Genomic DNA, 19,917 nt, shown 5'->3' with positions numbered 1-19,917 from the left:
ACTGGCATTGAAGAAGTAATCACAGGCTGAGGAACACTTTGTGACCCACAAGAGTTCGCAGTGCAGTGTAATGCATTTTCTTTAAATTGGAAAATTCCTTATGTGACTAAACTATAACACTTTAACGTTCACTTCTAAAATAGAAAATATGGAGGCACACGTCGCTGTTCTTTGTGTTAAGATGCCATTATAGTCTGGTTTTGAGAACTACTCACAAAAAAAACATTTGCGCCTCTTTGTTTTGTGCATGTTGTACAGTGGATCTAACAAGAAATATGGAAATGTCATACTGCCGGACACTTTGCTACTACTTTAGCACCTTCATGCATTTTGGGTATGGGTAAAAACCGGAACCGGACAGGTCCCCGGAACGGACAGGCTCCATTTACCAATTTTTGTTGTTCCAAGTCACCAGGGAGAGAATAAAACCAGCCTGTATGGTCCGGGCATGTAGTAAAAACTGGAACGGTCCGGACCACACTGGGAGGCTCTAATCTCCTCTTCCCCATGTCCCTGGTGATAGCTATCACGTGCAACAACCCCCGGTACTTATGTAGTATCTGGGCTGCCGATTTCTAAATCGGGTCGGATCGGGAGATCGCATCGCATCGCATGCGACCATGCGATTCGATGCGATGCGATGCGATGCGATGACCCGATTTTTCCATAGGAATCAATGTTAAAATGGACTGAGTCCATTTTAACATGGAATTCAATGGGAAAAATGGGTCCTTTTCATACCCCTACTATCCAAGTGGGCATGGAGTTGGATATAAACCTGTGGCGAGCGTAGCGAGCCACCGAGCCCGAAGCGTGGCGAGCGGACGAATACCGTCCCCTCGCGGGGCTCGCTTCGCTCGCCACGCTTCGGGCTCGGTGGCTCGCTACAGGTTTATATCCAACTCCATGCCCACTTGGATAGTAGGGGTATGAAAAGGACCCATTTTTCCATAGGAATCATTTTAACATTGATTCCTATGGAAAAATCGGGTCATCGCATCCGATATCGCATCCGATATCGGATGCGATGCGATGCGATATCGCATCGCATCGCATCTGATTGTATGCCTTAACTTAAGGCATACAATCAAAAAATCGGCAGCCCAGATACTACATAAGTACCCAACCCCCTTCCCCCGCCGGAAAAAAACCTGGAACGGGGTTTTGTCCAGCTCCGGTTTTTACTTCATTTTCAGATACTGCTTGGTGTAACCTCGTTTGTGTCTTGAATTAATGGCTGAGATACACTTGTAAATGCTTTTTCCTGTATGTAGGTTCCTGTACAGCTTCCATTGAAAGTATAGGCGGGGATTGCAGAATGGAGGCTTTTTTTTTTTCTACATGATTTATGTCCCCAAACTGCCTACGGATCCCCAATCCTCGATACTCGCAGATCAGCTTCCATTGGGTCAGTGTGTGCTCCTTTTAAAAATGTCTCAAAGTGCAATTACTGTACCCCGCACCCCACCCCCCCCCCCCCCCCCGTTTGATGGTGCGGGGCAGGGGGAAAGCTCAATGTGTATGTACTGAGCGGCTTTCCCCCCCAGCGATGACTGCGATCATAGCTGGGCATAATTGCCCAGTGTGTATGGACCTTTACAGAACAATTTTGCGTACTTTAAAAAAAGTAAATGAGTGAAAACAAGAAAGGAATACGTATTATCATTAACTAGTGCGGAGCTGAGGAGTTTCACTCCAATGCCAAAGTAACAAACTTGTGCTTAATTGATTCTATCTAGACTTGCGGTTCAATTTACTAAAGCTTCTAAGAATGAAAAGAGGTGATGTTGCCTATAGGAACTATCGGAACAAATCAGATTGTCTATCATTTCTCTATTGCATCTTACAAAATGATAGGCAGAATCTGATTGGTTGCTATGGGAAACTAGTCTTTTCATTTTTAGAAGCTTTAGTGAATTTACCTCTTAGAGTGGTGATGTATTAAACATTGTAGAGAGATAAAGTATTGACCAATAAGATTCTATTATTTTACAGTATTTGAAAAATGACAGTTAGAGGCTAATTGGTTAGTGCTTTCTCTCCACCGTTTTGCTCCTCAATGCTTGAAGTTTTGTCCTCATGATATATTGTATGTATGAAAGGGCAGACATTGGTGCCCCTGGGGAAGGTTCTCGTGCTCTTCTCTGGAAATAGATTTGCTCCCATACAATAAGCCTCTGCTGCTCCCATTGCCGCTGCCGCTCCTGCCTCACCTTAGTCCTGCCACCTACATTTCCAGTACTTTCAGCTCTCCTTCTTTAAATCTAAGGCTTAATGCAGTGTATGTAACTTTTCATTTGTAATTCCGAATATATTTTTGGAAAGCGTTCTTTTTTTTTTTTTTTACTAGATGTATAAAACCAGATCTTGATGTATAGTAAATCCAGGCACCACTGTGCTGGGTGGCGTCATAGTTTTGGAATCAAGGATTTCCAGTTCGGAAGTGACGTGTTTATAGTCTACTATTATATTTTCTGTATGTTTTTCTTTCCTTCTAGGTTTTTTTTTTTTCTTAATTGTTTATCTTCAAAATTTTATTAAACTGTATGTTTAAAAGAAAAGGCTGGTTCATATGTATTTATTGTTTAAATAAAGCTGGGATTATTATGGTGCTGTATGGATAGAAAGTAAATAGGGAACCTGCTCGTAGACAGCACCATGGTAACACGTTGACGCCGAAAACGAATCCAACCTCTCTTCTCTGTGACCACGCCTAGCACGCACTGATTGGCTGTCTTCTCTGGCCGCCCCCGGCCAGGCGTGGTTCTAGCGGATCACGTGAGCCACTGTTGCTCCTGAGCTGAAGTGAGTCCCGGCTGTCGGGAAGATAAGATGGCCGTTTGCTGCTGGTGATACGGACGCTGACGGGTGCGGGATCGGCCTCTCTCTTGGTGAGACAGCGGCGCCGGGTGGGTTGGTGTGTGACTGTGAAGGAGGCCGGGTGTAGATAGGAGTGCTGCGGTGTTACTGCTGCTGATCTATATCTGTCGCATACACCAACATCAGTGATCATGTTTTACCGCACATCCCGTCAACCTGTCAGTATCCTACTGTGACAGCATGAAACCCAGCCTCCCTGGTGTCTGTTATACATTATGTATATAGAGGTCTCTGGACCCTAGCTCGATACCCTATGGTTGACACCTATGAATGGTCGACATACCCTTGGTTGTCAGGGTCTAAAGGTTGACACAAGCTTTAGGTCGACACGAGTTTTTCACTTTTTTTATGCCGACAGGCGGTATTCACTTTTTTTTTTTTTTATGTCCATGTTGACTGTGTTGACATTAAGGACAAATAAAGTGAAAAGCTTGTGTCTATCTTTTGACTGTCATCTTCCCATGGTCCACCTCAAGCTTGTGTCGATCAGGGATATGTAGACTATTCATAGGTGTCGACCTAGCATACCATAAGCTACATGTGTACACTTTATATACATGCCTGTATCTCTCAGTATATGTCTGTTATAGAAGGTTTGTACATACCATAACCTACAGTATGTGTGTGGCTATAGTATATTTCTTATATACAGTGTATTTACCTACCCTTGCCTTCATGTTCTACAATGTCTCCTATCTACAGTGTATGTAGCTATCCATTATACAGCGTACACCCACCCATGCTTGTTATAAGGCAGGTGACTATGGGTATGGGTGAAAACCGGACCAACACAAAACCTCCGGACCGGACATCAAACTCTGCATTTTGTAGCTTATAGCCTCCGGTCCGGGGGGTGTCCTGTCCGGGGGGGCTGCCTGTCACACCTGTCACCAGGTAGAGGAGGGGGGGTAGAATAAAGCCTCCTTGTATGGTCCGGGCATGTAGCAAAAACCGGACGGTCCGGACCAGCTGGGGAGGCTGTAATCTCCCCTCCCCCATGTCCCTGGTGATAGCTATCACAGGGACCCCCCCGGACAAGACACCCCTGGACAGGACACCCCCCCGGACCGGACCCTACGAGCTCCGGACTGCAGATTTTGATGTCCGGTCCGGCAGTCCGGGGTTAAGTCCGGTCCGGTTTTTACATAGTCCCGGTGACTATATAGTACAGTATGTTCCTAGCCATACCTGTTGTACAGCAGAATATGCTGTTCAGAAGCCAATTCTATAGTACACTAGTAAGCCTGCTCGAAGCAAATGCTTCGAAAGCTAGTCTGCTACCTTGTGAAAGCCTCTGTGTTAATACATGTGTGCGAGATAAAGATGTAGTTTCATTCACCGCCAACAGATGACAGCGTTTCGGTGACACACAAATGGACACTAGACCTATACAGATGATCAGCACCCATGTCTATAATTCAGAAGATGCCTATTATACATTACATGCCTATTATATGGTATTTATACTTACCTGCGCATGCTTATTATACAGTGTATACGCCCACCCAAGCCTGTTACACTGTATATACCTTTCCATGCCATTATACAGTGCATGCCCACCCATGCCTGTTACATGGTATTTGCCCATCCATGCTTATTACACGTTATACTTAATAGGGCATATTATACAGCAGTGCCTATTATACATACTTGCATATGCCTGTTGTGTACAGTATATGCCCACCCATGTACTTGTCACCTCCCCTCTCTCACATCATGGGTGTGGCAGATGTATCCTTCATCGTGCCCTTCCTGTGCTATTATGCTCTGTTATTTACCTATAAACAGCTTTATTATACTAATGATGGAGGTATTATGACTTGGTTATATGTTATTAGAAATATGTAGGCATCATATGCCCAACAATGGGTGTATGGGAGCGCAGAATCATGATTATTATTCCTAAGCATCATTGATCTGCTTGTCTAAGGCTGGATGATAAAGGTTCAGTTCGGCATAGCCGCCGTGTATAGTTCTGTCTGCATAGTAGGAATGTTCCACATAGCAGTGTATAATTCTGTGTCCGTCAGACAAAGGCTGGGAGGTGGGCGCTGGGGGCTTTGTCTTTGAGACACTGCTGCTACTAATCTGACGCGATCTGGCCACTTCATAGGGACAGACAGCAGCTGCAATCTCTGCTGTTCCTCATAGTGGTACAGGCTATATGTAATTTATGTCAAGAGAATAATGGTTTATACATGTCGTAGACCATGTACTGTGCAAATCTGTGTCTGGTGGTAGTCCCCTTATTCCCACTTGGAAAGCTCCTTTATTTCAGAATGAAATTGTTTGTCTGGATAGAAAACCATGTTCTGGTCCCTGCACTCTCATTGTTTTTCTAATGATATCATTTTGTAAAATCTAAAAATCTCATTGTCTGTAATACACATTTCCCAGCAATGTTTTTCTTTTCTTTCTGCTCAGTGTTTCCATCTCCATATATCTATCCCTGGTTGCCATGACAGCCTAGTGAGCAATCATGTCCCCTTCTGAGAGCTCTTCTAGGACTGGAAGCTGGCAGTGATTGATAGCAGCCTGTCTAGGGAGCATGTTATTAGCCTGGTTCTTGATTATTAAGGCCCATATGCACAGTTCAGAGCAGTAATACAAAAAATGCTGGGAGGAAATTGGTCTAGAATTTGTCACTGGTACATATAGATTGTAAGCTTGCGAGCAGGGCCTTCATACCTTTTGGCTCTGTAAATACCCAAAGTTTAAAATTGTTGTAATCTCCTCCTTCAATGCGCCAATATGTAAATGCAGCCTATGGATGGACCACCTCCCAGATGTCCCCACACCTTATAATAAAGTGGTTGTATATGTTATGTGTAAAACTACACAAAAAGGTGTGCTCCCTCCACCGGGCGCAAAATGGTGAGAAATGAAACAATACGTCCCTACTCCGGAGATACCGTCTCTTCTTCTCCGCCTCCGAACTTCTGGTTCAGTATATAAAAGGAAGTTGGGGTTCAGCAATCAAACGTCTCCCCGTCACTAATTCTTGGGTTCACTCGTCCTCCTGTGTGCTTTCCCAAGTGTATATACCAGGGGTTGCAACAGGGGATAAAACACCGTTGGATCCAGATATAGTGTAGTATTTATTGAAACAATTAAAATGTAATAGGCAAAATAAAGCCAGGTAGCATACAGGGTATAGGTGGACAATTACCCTTAGAGATGGAGAACTGTGTTTAGGCAGCTCTCTCAAACCGCTAAAAGGTCCAATGGGTTATCTCAGCAGGTCCCGGTTCACCTCCTTCCATCTCCAGATGTTAAACTATCCAGATGCCAAGGGTGGAATTCCAATATTCTGTAAATACCCAGTTTGTTTTATCACTGTCATTATTGTAAAGCGCAATGAAATATGCTGCGCTATATATAAAAATTGTTAATAAATACATTAAGGCTGTATCATGCAGGCACCAAATGTTACACGTACATCTTTGCATGAGTTGTTTATTATGGGGCTTACACACGTAGTGATTTTAGGCCATTTTCTGAGCGATTTTACTTCATTGAACTACATCGTTTAGAAAATGCCCCTACATCGCTGTGTGTGTGTGTGTGGGGGCATAGCGATACACAGCCCCATGCCTCGCTATAGGTGCAAGATGTATAACCAGCCTGCTGGTTAAATCTAGTAAAATCGCTCAGAAGAGACCACATCGCCCACTGGTTTTCTTTTTGTAGCGGGTGATGAGGGAAACACCAACCCATTATTTAAAGTCCCCTACTGTATATTACATTTTGCTGTATAGAGCTATTCTTGAGTTGCCAAAAAACACAAACTTGTGATGCAAGCTGTTTTACACAGAACATCATTGCCAATGGGTTCTGAGAAAGAATGGCCTTTGATCTTATTTGGTTTAGAAGTTTCAGCTGGGTGTTAATGATGATGATAAACTCATTAGTCTGCTCCATCATTTTTTAACTACTTATTTGCAATTGACCTTTGGAAAAAGCAGGTGTTGTACACAACGTGCTAGAATAGGCAAATCCCACGTTATTTCTTGCTGGCTTATTCACATTCTCTAGTTTTGTGGACATGGCATATTCAGTTTTCACCTCCACACAATTTTTGTGCTGAAACGCTTGGTGTACTTCCCTGTTATGTTGACATAACATCAAGACTTCCTCATACATCACAATGTTTCTCAGTTGTGGACATGCTGGTGTCAACCTTCTGAATATCTACTAGTTTCTGAATGTCAACAGTCAGTATGTTGACGTTCCATCCGGTCGATGTAGTTAAAATTTTGACTGTTTCGTAATGTCGACATTTAAGAAACCCCGAACTCTAAACATTCTGAGCGTGTCTACACTTTTAACCATGTTATTTGTCGACGTAATACAGTACACCTAGTGGACATAATAATCTCATGGCTGGCTATGGGCAACGGCATTCATAATGCAGCTCGGAATGACAGAATATCTACATTATGATCTTTTAAACTGATTCTAAGTTACTGAATCTGTAAAAGAAAACAAAGTGCTATGTCCAGTAGGGGTCACTGTAGGCCAGGACAGGCCAACCTGTGGCTCTCCAGATTTTGTGAAACTACAAATCCCAGCATGCCTTGCCACAGTTTTAACACTCCCTTATAGCAAAACTGTTGCAAGGCATGATGGGATTTGTAGTTGGACAACATCTGGAGAGCCACAGGTTGGCCAGGCCTGCTGTAGGCCATACTGAGTAAGCATGCGGGAAGGCCGATATAAGCCTGTGTGTGCGCGATGCTTCTTGTATACCACAAACTAGCCGTGTACATGACCTCTGCTTTTGCACTAACCTCCGTCACTTCCCCCCACTCCCCCACTCCTTGCTGACCTCTAATAGATCTGGTTTGTTTTACATATATATATATATATATATATTTTTTTTTGTACTGAAGTTGAAGCCCAATTTTGCCCAAAGCTTTTGGGTTTGCTAGAGGAATAAGACACGGGAGTCAATATACTGGGGCTGTGATATAAAAGGTCAAGAGTGTCTAGGTTGACCCCCCCCCAAAAAAAAATTTGACGCAAGTGAAAGGCTGACATGGAAATGGTCGACATGGGGTTCTTCTTGGTGTCGGTTTCTACATGGAGGCTTCATGAGTGTACCGTGTCTCCTTGCATGGCTCGTTATGCTTCAGGCATCAGACTTTGCCATCCATGTGGAGTCTGATTGGAAACAGTAAATTATTATTTTTTTATTTTTTTTTATAGAAAAAAACACCATGTCGACCTTCTCATGTGTCAACCCCTTGACTGACAACCTATCCTATGGATACTGGCTTGTGGAGAGTGATAAAGTACTAGCCAATAAGCTCCTAACTGCTATGTTACAGTCTGTGCGGACGGGAGCTCATTGTCTGGCTCTTTTTTTTTCCTAACACTTTGTCACTCTCCAATTCTTTGTATGTAAATCCTGATTTAGACCCTGTTCGCTAGGCTATGCTCTTTGCAGGGGCTGGCGGTCGGATCGTCAGCCGCACGCACATCCCCTTCAACCGGAGCTCCCCGCCGCCTCGTCACTGGTACCCAACATCATTCCCCGCAGTATAAAGCACCAGCACACCGTTTCAGATGAAAATAAATGCTTGTATAGAGAATTACATGTGATGGTTACAGATCACATTAACAGCAGACCCTACAGCTGTTTCAACTGGCCATTACCATATGCGTGGATGGGTATTCGTGTTCTTTGACTATTATCTCTGGAACCATCTATACAGCCAGCAGAGGGCATACTTGCTTTTTCATTTATAAAAGTAAGTCTATACCTTTTTTATCCTGGACGGAGATGGGCGAAAAGGGGCCGGGCGCATGACGCCAGCCGCACACTCCACGCAGGCAGCACCATGCCTTTTATGAGCGAATGGCTCGGTGAGTGTGAAACTCACCGAAGCCACTTACTCATGGGGTTTGCGAATGCGCTGACCGCAAACATCGGGTAAGGGGCTGAATCGGCCCCATATACCCTTTTTATGAGCAGCAAATAATCCAGTAGCACATTCTTTTTGGACTGAAAATAGTAATGATAAATTGTTCCTAACGTATAATAATTAAAAAAGGACATGAAAGAATGCACACATTACATAGGGGATCACAGATTAGTGACTACAGTGCTCTGCTAATAGGAAAAGAGGGGGAAACTAATCCTAGAATCCCTGACGCTAAATGGTATAAATGTTCTCATGTGCCCATTACTCGGGGGGATACAGTGACTGGCATATTGCCATTCTGTGGGTTCTGAAACAACCTAATTACTGTCATTAGCAGATGTGTTTACCAAATAGATAACTGGCTTAATGACTTATGTGCTAAGGCCTTGAAGTTCCTGTACTGCTGGGCGGGGATCATTCGGTCACCAGGCCTTGGATCCACACACGAAAAGTTGACAGGGTCAAAAGGTCGACATTGAAAAGGTCAACATGGGTTTTTCACTACTAAACTCTCCCTTCACACCCCTAGTGGATGGTCGGGCATGATATACCACCTGTTGACACATGTCTGCTTAAAAAAAAAAAAAGTGAAAAACCCATGTCAACCTTCTCAATGTCAAACTAATACATGTTGACCTTTTCAATGTCGACCTAGTTCCCATATACCGTACTGCTGTGGTGTTCATTACACATTAGAGATGTGAAGGGGATACGGGATTTGAGAACCTCTGTGTATGATGTTATGAAGCTGTCACTAGTTTGTGGCCTTGTTAGTGTAGAACAGCGGTTGTTAACATTTTTCCTTTCATGTACCCCATGACTATTTTTTTCATTTATGGATACCCCCTCCTCTACATTTGAAATATCCTCAGTACTCACGAGTGGAAGTGAGCGGTATGTGTGTTTTTATATTTAGTAGCGGAGAAGTAGTGTGTGGTCGGGAATCAGGTCCCTCTGTGTTTGGCTGCTGGCTGTGTACTGTCTCCGGGGTTCCTGCTAACACAGGCATGTCCAAACTATGGCCCTCCAGCTGTGGTGAAACTACAAGCCCCATTATGCCTTGCCTCAGTTTTCCTATTAGGGAATGCTAAAACTATGGCAAGGCATGCTGGGATATGTAGTTTCAGAACAGCTGGAGGGCCACAGTTTGGACAATGCCACTGCTTCCTCCACCTGCGTCAGCATGGGGCAGATGATCACTGATGTCTTAGTGCAGAGCTGGTAGCTCCCAGTAGATTGCTGGTTGGGCAAAAGCACGAACATGACGCAACATGGTTCATCTCCACGGCAACGGGAGACTTACTTCTTTCGACATTGGGAGACTTCTTCCTCTCCTTCCGCCATTACAAATATATTTTTTTCAATTCCCCCTCCCCCAACCAGCCTGCAACGTACCCCAGGTTGGTAAGACACTGGTGTAGAACGTTGAAGACCTCTCTCCAGCTGGACTGGGTAGGTGTAGTGTGTGACCACAGCATTACTGTAAATCCCCTCTCATACGGGTTGATCCTATTAACCCAGAAGGGTGCGGATGATTCACAAGTTGTGAATCGTCACGACACTGGGCGCACTTTACAGCGGGCCAAATACGCTGAAAAGTGCTCGAACCTCCATAGGGGTGGGAGCAATTTTCAGCAAATTTTGGCCCTGCGACAGGTGCGAATTATGGTTAATTTGGGTGCCGTTTTCAGAATTAAAATGGCACCCGAACGAACAGCAACTTGCATCCTTCACGGTTAATAAGATTGACCCCTTAGTATACAATCCATATTCCAACTGGCAAGTTGCTAGCTGGGATCTGCCATTCAGTGGCATTCTGTGCTGCTACAATCCGGCCATTCCACAATCATGTGAGTGACAAACATACATTACATACATTACATACATACATACATACCTATAGAGATTAAGCCATATATTATAATGTACAATAGGTTACTCTAGTACATGTTAATAGTAAGTATGTAACATTTGATGCATCATTTCTTTGCATTCCAAATGTATTGTGAATATATTGACAGGTTGCCAATTAACTAACCAATATCCCTAAACACAATTTGCCTATACTTATAATGTGATCTAATTAGCCATAGGTGTGATAATGACAATATATTCATACTTTACTAGCCGATATGATATTGGTATCTCTATCCAGTAAGATTAAGGGGGGCTTACACAAGGGGTGATTTTAGCCCATTTTCTGAGCGCTCTGTCTAGATCACTTATTTATTATCAGTTTCTTATATAGCGCAGACATATTCCGCAGCGCTTTACAGAGAATATTTGAACAATCAGAAATGAAGCATGGATCATTCTGTGTGGATGCTCTGAGCAATGGTGGTGCACAGTCCCGCATGTCACCATCGTCCTCTCCGACTTTGAGCACATGCAGTAGTAAGCTCATACTGCATGTACTTTAAGGAACTGAAGTTCTCACAGATGGCTCAGCACACATCGCTATGTGTGTATACTGTAGGTTTATGTGTGCTGAGCATTCTGTGCTAATGAGATCGCTCAGCAGGGAATGTGCCCTGTGTGTATGAGGCTTAAGTCTGATCTATAAAACACTCTAATACACTTCCCAGCCCTTCAGCAGCCACATACAGTAGTTCTCTAAAGTTGAGTATTTACCGTAACAAACGTCTTTTAATGAGAAGAATATTTTGTGGTCTAAAGCCCCGTACACACGGGGGAGATATATTGCTCAGCCATATATTGCTGAGCAATATATGGCTGAGCAATATATTGCTCAGTTTCTCCTTTTCATCAGCGACCAGAGATGGTCGCTGATGAAAAAGAAACTGCTGGGGGAGCCCGGCAGTGGTAATCAGCTGGTTGCAGGAGCATGTTCCTGTGACCAGCGATCACTACAGGGGTAAAAACGGGTGCGCGCACCTGGCGATATATTGCCGGTGCACACTCCCATCGCGGGCAATATGGTCGCTTAGCGACCATATTTCCCCCGATATTGTACAAAATCGCCCCCGTGTGTACGCACCTTATGGCTACACACTTGGTGGAAAGCGCCACCAGCAGATGAAAACAGTGACACTCATTTTTGTATGCATATACATTTACCCATCAACAATAAAACGGCACATAAAACCCTTTGTCACGGTCACTCTGGAGGTGATGCTCCTCGAACAATGTCTGAAAATAAAAGGCCTAGCCAATCCAATCCAGTTCCTCCACCATGTTTTGACCTCTGCAGAAGTCTTTGTCCATGTGTACACTTACCGACTGGCCACAAGATATGTCTGGTCAGGTAATACGCTGGTCAGGCATTTACATTTGCTCATCCGGTTGTGGTGTAATTGTCTGTAGATCTTGCAGCCAGCATAGGGTCTGTTGGATAGTCAGATGCTCATACATACATACATACAGCAGATATATCCGCATCCGACTTCATCTGTGTGTCACAGACATATCGGATGACCACGCAAGCCAATGCACTTCAGCGAATATTGTTTGTACAGCTGGTGAATGACATTGTGTGTACCAGCAGAAGACGGCAACATTTTGAATATCCAGTATTTATCTGGGTTCTCTGCTTTAACCTTATCATGTACCTTTCATGTGCATTGTATGATAGTATTTGTGTACACACGTAATACCACGTTCCCACACAGTTTTCATCACGCACACCTGGAGCAGTATATACAATGTCTGCATGACATACCAATGTTTCCGCCCTTTTTTATCTTTAGTAGATTTATTGTTTGGGTCACAGAGTTCATCTTCCTCAGCTTTATGTAGTTTTGAACCCACGTTATCCCCCAAACTGTTTACATGGTGTTATTGGCAAGGCTCTCAGAGCTCCTTACTGCCTTATAGTCTGTAGAAGTTGTCCACCTTATCCCATTCTCCACTGCTTCATGAATAGACTCCTTGTTACCTTCTAATATAATCTTAGCTACTCTACAGATGTAAACACAGCGGCTAATTCAGTACCCCCTTTTGCGTGGCCTAATATTTTAATATAATTTTTTTTAAGGTTGAAGAAAAAAAAAAAAGTAGAACCCTAGTTTACAAACGTAAATCTGTGAATATAGAGGATCATGGGATACACAGGGATCATGGCCTATATCTGGACAAAATTTGATCTATACAAGTCACTCTTTCCCTCCACTGCATCCCATTTGTGAATAAAAGACCTTAACGTGCCCATACACTAGGCCAGTGGTGGCCAACCCGTGGCTCTTGAGCCTCATGCGGCTCTTCCCCTTGTAAAGTGTGGCTCCTGCTCCCACTGCTGCCTGCCGCCCACTGTCCGTCCCAGTCCCCCATGCTGCCGGTTCCCTGAATCCCTTCTCCTTCTGAGGGGAGGAGAGCGCGCATCGCGCATCTCTCCTACCCCTTACTGTGCATCCTTGTGACTGGGCCATCCGCCAATCAGAGCTCGTGGGCCAGCAGCCAATCAGGAGCCGGCCAGCAAGCTTTGATTGGTGGACGGCCCAGTCACAGGGAAGTGAGGGGGAAGGAGATGTGCAGTGTGCTGTGCTCTCCTCCCATCGGTGACATGACAGGAGGACTGCAGGGGGACACCAGACTGTCCTCTCCCCGCCTGGCAGCAGCAGCAACAACAGTGAGTGCTGCTGCTGGGAAATTGGCACTGTGGGGGCATAGCAGTTTGTGGCACTGTGGGGGCATAGCAGTTTGTGGCACTGTGGGGGCATAGCAGTTTGTGGCACTGTGGGGGCATACCAGCTTTTTGGCACTGTGGGGGCATAACAACTTTCTGGCACCGTAGGGGCATACCCGGCACCGTGTGGTGCATACCTGGCACCGTGGGGGGCATATGTATATATGGCACTATTGGGGGCATATGTATATATGGCAATGCACTATTGGAGGCATATTTGTATCACACCCACCCAAGGGGTCAAAATAGACTACGCCCCTTTTTTGGCGCATGCGCCTTCGGCGCACACATGATGTCGGCTCTTTAGCTTGACTACCAATATTTTTCGGCTCTTTACCTCTGACCGGTTGGCCACCCCTGCACTAGGCGATATACATGCGATTTGATCGCTTTTTATGCAACTGCGGCGATCAATCGCATAGGTGTCCAAATCATGTGTTTTTGACAGTAGGTCCCGTGAGCATCGTACCGGAGCCTGCGACTTTCACTGGCAGTAGGAGAGATCTGTCGGATCACAGCCAAGCCAGGCAGCCTTGGCTGGGGCTGCCTTGACTGCCTGGCTTGGCTATGGTAAATTATATTAACATGCGTTATATCGAATGCAAAAGGACTGCCTACAATATATCCAATGCAATTCTGGGGCGGCAAAAGATTGGAGAAGTTGTCCCAGTGTATGGGCCACTTTAATCCGACCTTTCAGATCTCCAATTGGACATTGAAATCCCACCTGTTCATCAATGCATACCCTTCCACCAGCGCGCTCTCCTACTCAACTGTCTATACCTGCATATCCTCTCACTCATAACCTCACTCTCTTCATACAGCTGCTCCTAGTAGTATGCAAATAACTCCTATTGCTTCCTTATGTCTCAGCTGTTTTGTGTACTGAGAATTGTGCTAATTGTTACCTGTTCCTAGACTCTATAAAGGAACCTGAGCATTTGATAAGACCTTCAATAGTTTTACGATGATATAAATAGGATGATAGAGCCTCTGCCATGTTTCCCGTAATGGATGATTAGTGTTCATTTTAGCATCCTGCACAATTTAAAACCAGTGCAGTTCCTCTTTCCTGCCTGGGGTGTCGCTGTCTGCTGTGCTTTCTTTATCATCTTGTGGCCTGTATCTCTATACAGATCAGGCTGTACTAGAAACACCAAAGCAGACAGCGACCCCCCCCCCCCCCCCCCCCCCCGGCAGGAAAGAGGAACTGCATGGATTTGTGAAAGGTGCAGGGGTCTAGAATGAACACTACAGGTGAAATGTAATAGGATGAGAGAATCAGAAAGTGAGAGATTTGGTAAGAAATCTCCATATTTTTTTTAAAGTGGCAATCATTTACACTGCAAAACCAGTTTGATTTTGCAGTGTAAATGATTGCCGCTTTAAAAAAAAAAAAAAAATTTCTTATCAAATCTCTCATCCTATTACATTTCACCCTAGGGTTATTGTTTTTTGTATCCGGACAAGGGATCTAAAGCAAAAAGATAGAACACCATTAGTTCGACATGCAAAAAGGTTGACATGGGGTTTTCACTGTTTTTTAAACCGACATGTGCCAACAGGCGGTATTTCATGCCCTACCATCCACTAGGGCGTGGAGGGAGAATAAAATGGTGTGCCCAACGTAGCGAGGCACCATGCCCAAAGCATTGTGAGCGATGCGAGGGGATGCTGTGCACTTCAAACTGTGTCCATGTCGACTGTCGACAATCGGGTAAAAAATACACCAGTGAAAACAGCATGTCGACCTTTTTGCATGTCGAACGAATGGTGTTGACCTAATGGTGTTCTATCTTTTTGCTTTAGATCCCTTGTCCTGGTTCAATTGTTTTTATGTAGTGCTTACATGTTTTTGAGCACTGTACAGCAAATGATCATTCACATCCATCCTTACTCTCACAGAGCCTACAGTCTCATGGCCTACTACGACACTAGCCCACAGTTGTAAACATCACTAAGAACACAATGGTTATATTTGTGCTAAAGAGCCCCCATGTGACTGCTATCCTATATGCTCCCATCCTGTGTGTGACTGTTATCTGTAGATGGGTGCCGACGGGATTCCGACATCGGGACACCGACAGCCAGGTTCCCGACGGCCACCTGCTATTTTCCCTCGTGGGGATCCACGAACCCCATAGAGGGAGAGTAGAATAGGTGTTGCGAGCGTAGCGAGCCATCGTGCCCACAGCATAGCGAGCCCGCAAGGGGCTTTGTTGCGCTCACCATGCTGTCTGAGTCCGGGCAGTAGGGATCCCGACTGTCTGACCCCTATACCAAACCCTGTAGATAGCTAGGATGTCTTTAAGGATAGTCATAGATTTTGTTAGAATGACAATAATGGGTAAAACATGAAAAAGACCTGATACATATATTGCTGATATACTGCATCACCATTGGCCGGCTGACTGACCCCAGGTGTCAAACAAGCTTGTACTCCAGATACAACAAAGAGGCCAGGAAGTCTCTATCTTCTGTGTAGGCGCCTGGCCTTGTCGCTACCCCCTAACAGCTGTGGCATACCTCTGTTTTTGTCGCCATCCCCTCCTTGCCCCGAGGCTGCAGCAGGCTGTCAATCACTGACAATCTGTGTACGACATTGCAGATAAGTACTGCACAGGTTCGGTGCATAAGCAAAGGCCTGACATTGATGCTTTGTGGCATGAGCTGCGCGTTTGCGGTAATCTAAGAACCACTTTAATTAGCAAGAAAATAGACATGGAATGAGTTCTAATAGGTCATTGCATTAATAACGAACCTTTTCGGATCCATTTTTGCACACACAGACATTCTAGGGTTAATTTGTTGGGAGCCAATTAACCTACCAGTATATTTTTGGATTGTGGGAGGAAACCGGAATACACGGAGGAAACCCACGCAAGTACGGGGAGAATATACAAACTCCACACAGTTAGGGCCCTGGTGGGAATATAACCTATGACCTCAGTGCTGTGAGGCAGTAATGCTAACCATTACACCATCCGTACTGCCTCGGATAATGGAAAATGACTTCTATACACTGTACTTCTGAATAGAACTAAATCGTAACCCTATCAAAATGTAGGATATTTGACATAGTTCACAAGTAGGAATGCCAGTCCGGGATACGGTCATATTGTCGACCCGACTTAGGTCGACAGGCAACGAGGTCAACAGGGTTCTAGGTCGACAAATGCGTTAGGTCGCGAGGTCGACCTGAGTTATTTCACTGATTTTTGTGCCGACAGGCGGTATTTCATGCCCTACCATCCACTAGACCAGGCATTCCCAACCACGGTCCTCAAGGCACACCAACAGTGCAGGTTTTAGTGATATCCAGGCTTCAGCACAGATGGTTTAATCCGAATCACTCAGGTACTAATTAAGTCACCTGTGCTCAAGCCTGGATATCACTAAAACCTGCACTGTTGGTGTGCCTTGAGGACCGTGGTTGGGAATGCCTGCACTAGAGCGTGGTGGGAGAATAAAATAGTGTACCGAGTGCAGTGAGGCACGGTGCCCGAAGCATGGTGAGCGGCTGCGGTCGACTTCCAACTGTGTCGACATTCAGGTAAAATAACAGTGAAATAACCCATGTCAACCTGTCGACCTAAACCCATGTCGACCTTGTCTTGTGCCGACCTAGACACCTGTCGACCTTTACCCAGGTTGACCTAGATACCTGTCAACCTTGCTGTCTGTCAACCCAACGGTGTCGACCTAATGACTGTCAACCTAAGTTGGGTCGACAATACGATCCACACCCGCCAATCCTGGTGTATTTTTTTTTTTTCAATCCTGCCTGAGTTTGGCAAATTTAACGATGAACTCAGCCCTCAACCCTTCACATTGACTTGCACAGTTCTGACAGGTGTTGTAGGCAGCAGCCATCTTGGGCAGTGTGGTGTCTGGGAGGTGCAAATAGGCGTGGTGCGGCTGGTGGGGTGCACACGGTGCAATTCAATGTCGTTTTCCATTTGTTTTGGGCTATATCATCCAAATGAAATGCGTGGCCCACGTGATCAGGATCTAAAGCAGAAATAGACTTGGCAGGCTCCCCATCGACCTAAGGCTTGTCGACTCACTGTATGTTGACCTTTTGACTGTCGACCTAGTGACCATATTCATCTGAACAAGCACATACATGCACACATCTTGCTATCAGATAACCTACACGCTGCCTTGTATAATATAGCTATGTCCTTCACCACAAAATCAATAGCTTATTCCCTACACTGCAAATAAAAGAACAGGTGACACATTGAACAGCCAATCAGGACAAGCCTCTGATTAACTCGCCATTAAAGCTTATTCTGTATCTTATCACTGCAATGTTTAAAGACAAACCAGTGCAAATATTATAAGAGTGCATGGAAACATTGGCCAGCTAGTTGGAGCCAATTAACTAACAAAACGCACATTTGGGAGTTTGCGGTAAATGTTACCGTATAGCAGCTATGTGTGCAGTGAGCTGGCCCAGCCAATGCGAGTCAATCACTTTGGGTGTCTATGGGCAGTATTCAATTACAAGAAAAATAAAAGACGACATAAGATGTATACAATTAGTTCACTAATAATATAGGTATACTTACAAGAGAGCGACACACGATTGGAAATTTTTATTAATAAAAATATTTAATTGAATTATTTAGATAATAAAAAAAAATAAAAAAAATACAGTAATGAATAAGTTTCTCCTAGCATTCAGTAAGTCCAGCTCCAGAATGTTCTATAGTTGTGAACACCACCTTTCATTGAAGTGACTTGTGCTTAGTGGAATGATAGCACTCCGTGTGTAATATAAAACCTTCCCAAATAGTGTAGAGTGCTCCAATAGTGCAAAAGTTATTTGTGGGGGTATACATGATTGTCCAAATTAAACCAAGTAACAGTCAGTGATATATTTTTTGAGGAGCAATGCGCCCCGCAGCTGGAAATATTTGATACTACATTAGTAGGTCATAGCGGTAAGGCTATGAAACCGTTGTGATAATTTAGCGGAGAAACGCGGCAAGGGTTGGGGTTTGCTTTTAACCCCCTCCTAGAATTCAACCCATTGGATTGCCTACCACCTTCCATAGTGTGCTGCACAGAGAAATCACTCTGTTTGGTAAGCCTTCACATCATTCACACAGCGGCCGGAGTTATTCACCTTTACAGCTAAATCACCGTGCACCTGTACCCACATTGTCCATCTACTCGGGACGGCTCGCTCCCTGCAGAATCCACCAGCGGATCTCTGTCATTTAGGCGACGGGGCCGGGTGGGTGTAGCTGAAGCCTCCTGAATGCCACCTCACATCACCGTTCCGGTATCCACTGGTTTCACCTTCTTACTCTGTCCTAGATCTCATCGCAAAACTGAGATGCGATGTATACAATAATTGTAACGTGTATGGGACCTTTTACACTTTCTCCATTTTATCATGTTTTAAGCTTAGTACATCTGACCCTATAGGATCGTGATGGCTTACCTTGACACTCCAGCTGTTGTTGAACTACACATCCCAGCATGCCCTGCTACTATTTGGCCATACAAAAACTGATGCAAGGCATGCTGGGATGTGTAGTTCAACAACAGCTGGAGTGTCAATGTTAGCCATCACTGTAGGAAAGGGTGAGTAACAGACTATTAGATAGGAGAGGAGCAAGCTCCTCCTACAGCAGTCATGAGATGTGGCTCCGCCTCCTATCACTCATGCAGCATGATGGTAATGTCTTCTTCCAGTATGTAGCTTTAATACCCAATGTATTTTCTGCTGGTATCTCCTTATTACATGTCACACTCTTTACCATTACTTGTGATCATAATTGTTCTTGTCCTCACAGTTTGTTTTTAGACTCCAGACCCAACTGTGACCATGGCGAGCCTGGTACCACAGAATCTGTTATCCTACGTGGAGGAGGGCAATATCGCTGTTCTGAAAACTGTCCTGGAGAAATGCAAGGATGTGGATGAGAGAAATGAGGTAATTCTGTCTGTGTGTCTGTGTGTGTGTGTGTGTGTGTGTCTTCTGAGCTACTGAAATGGTGGAAACCATTGTGTTGGCAATCCTTTGTTGTGCTGTGCTGTTTTCTATATAGCGCTCCTCAATGACCTTACCAGGTATAACTTGTCCACAAGGTGCGTGTCTTCTATCTGGATGGGTTGATCTATGGCTGATGCAGGGGAACATTCCTGGTTGGCCCCAGTCCCTCTATTTATGGGCCATGTTCCAGACCATGCCCTCACATTATACATTGTTACTCTTCCAATGGGTCAGTTACTCGGTGGAGCAGGATCATAAATAAACTTGGATCTTCTATGGAAATTACATGAAGATTACCACTCCATCCAATCACAGTGGGTGGTCCTAACATACCCTGGTCACCTCCATCCAATCACAGTGGGTGGTCCTAACATACCCTGGTCACCTCCATTATAACGGTGCCCTGTTCTTTGCATGTCTTCTGGTTGGCCAAGGTGCTCATTGGTGACTGTCCCCAC

The 19,917-nt window shown here is 44.7% G+C and overlaps 1 protein-coding gene across 4 annotated transcripts in view; it reads left to right on the top strand.

Annotated features, from left to right (window-relative positions):
- The first annotated feature begins 2,742 nt into the window (after positions 1–2,742).
- The window catches only part of KIDINS220 (kinase D interacting substrate 220), a 104,908-nt gene continuing 87,733 nt past the window's right edge, over positions 2,743–19,917 (top strand). For 3 of the 4 annotated variants that reach the window (XM_083178523.1, XM_083178521.1, XM_083178525.1), the window contains exons 1-2: positions 2,743–2,891; positions 19,260–19,399. In XM_083178523.1, the coding sequence (XP_083034649.1) occupies positions 19,292–19,399 (108 nt within the window). In that variant the 5' untranslated portion in view covers positions 2,743–2,891; positions 19,260–19,291. Of the gene's footprint in view, positions 2,910–19,259; positions 19,400–19,917 lie in introns of all 4 variants that reach the window. The other variant, XM_083178522.1, reaches the window with a different exon arrangement.

Source organism: Crinia signifera, chromosome 3, assembly GCF_055691185.1.
Source record: "Crinia signifera chromosome 3, ASM5569118v1, whole genome shotgun sequence".
Classification (NCBI taxonomy): domain Eukaryota; kingdom Metazoa; phylum Chordata; class Amphibia; order Anura; family Myobatrachidae; genus Crinia; species Crinia signifera.
The sequence above is the reverse complement of the archived record's forward strand: the minus strand, read 5'-3'. Positions and strand labels throughout refer to the sequence as shown.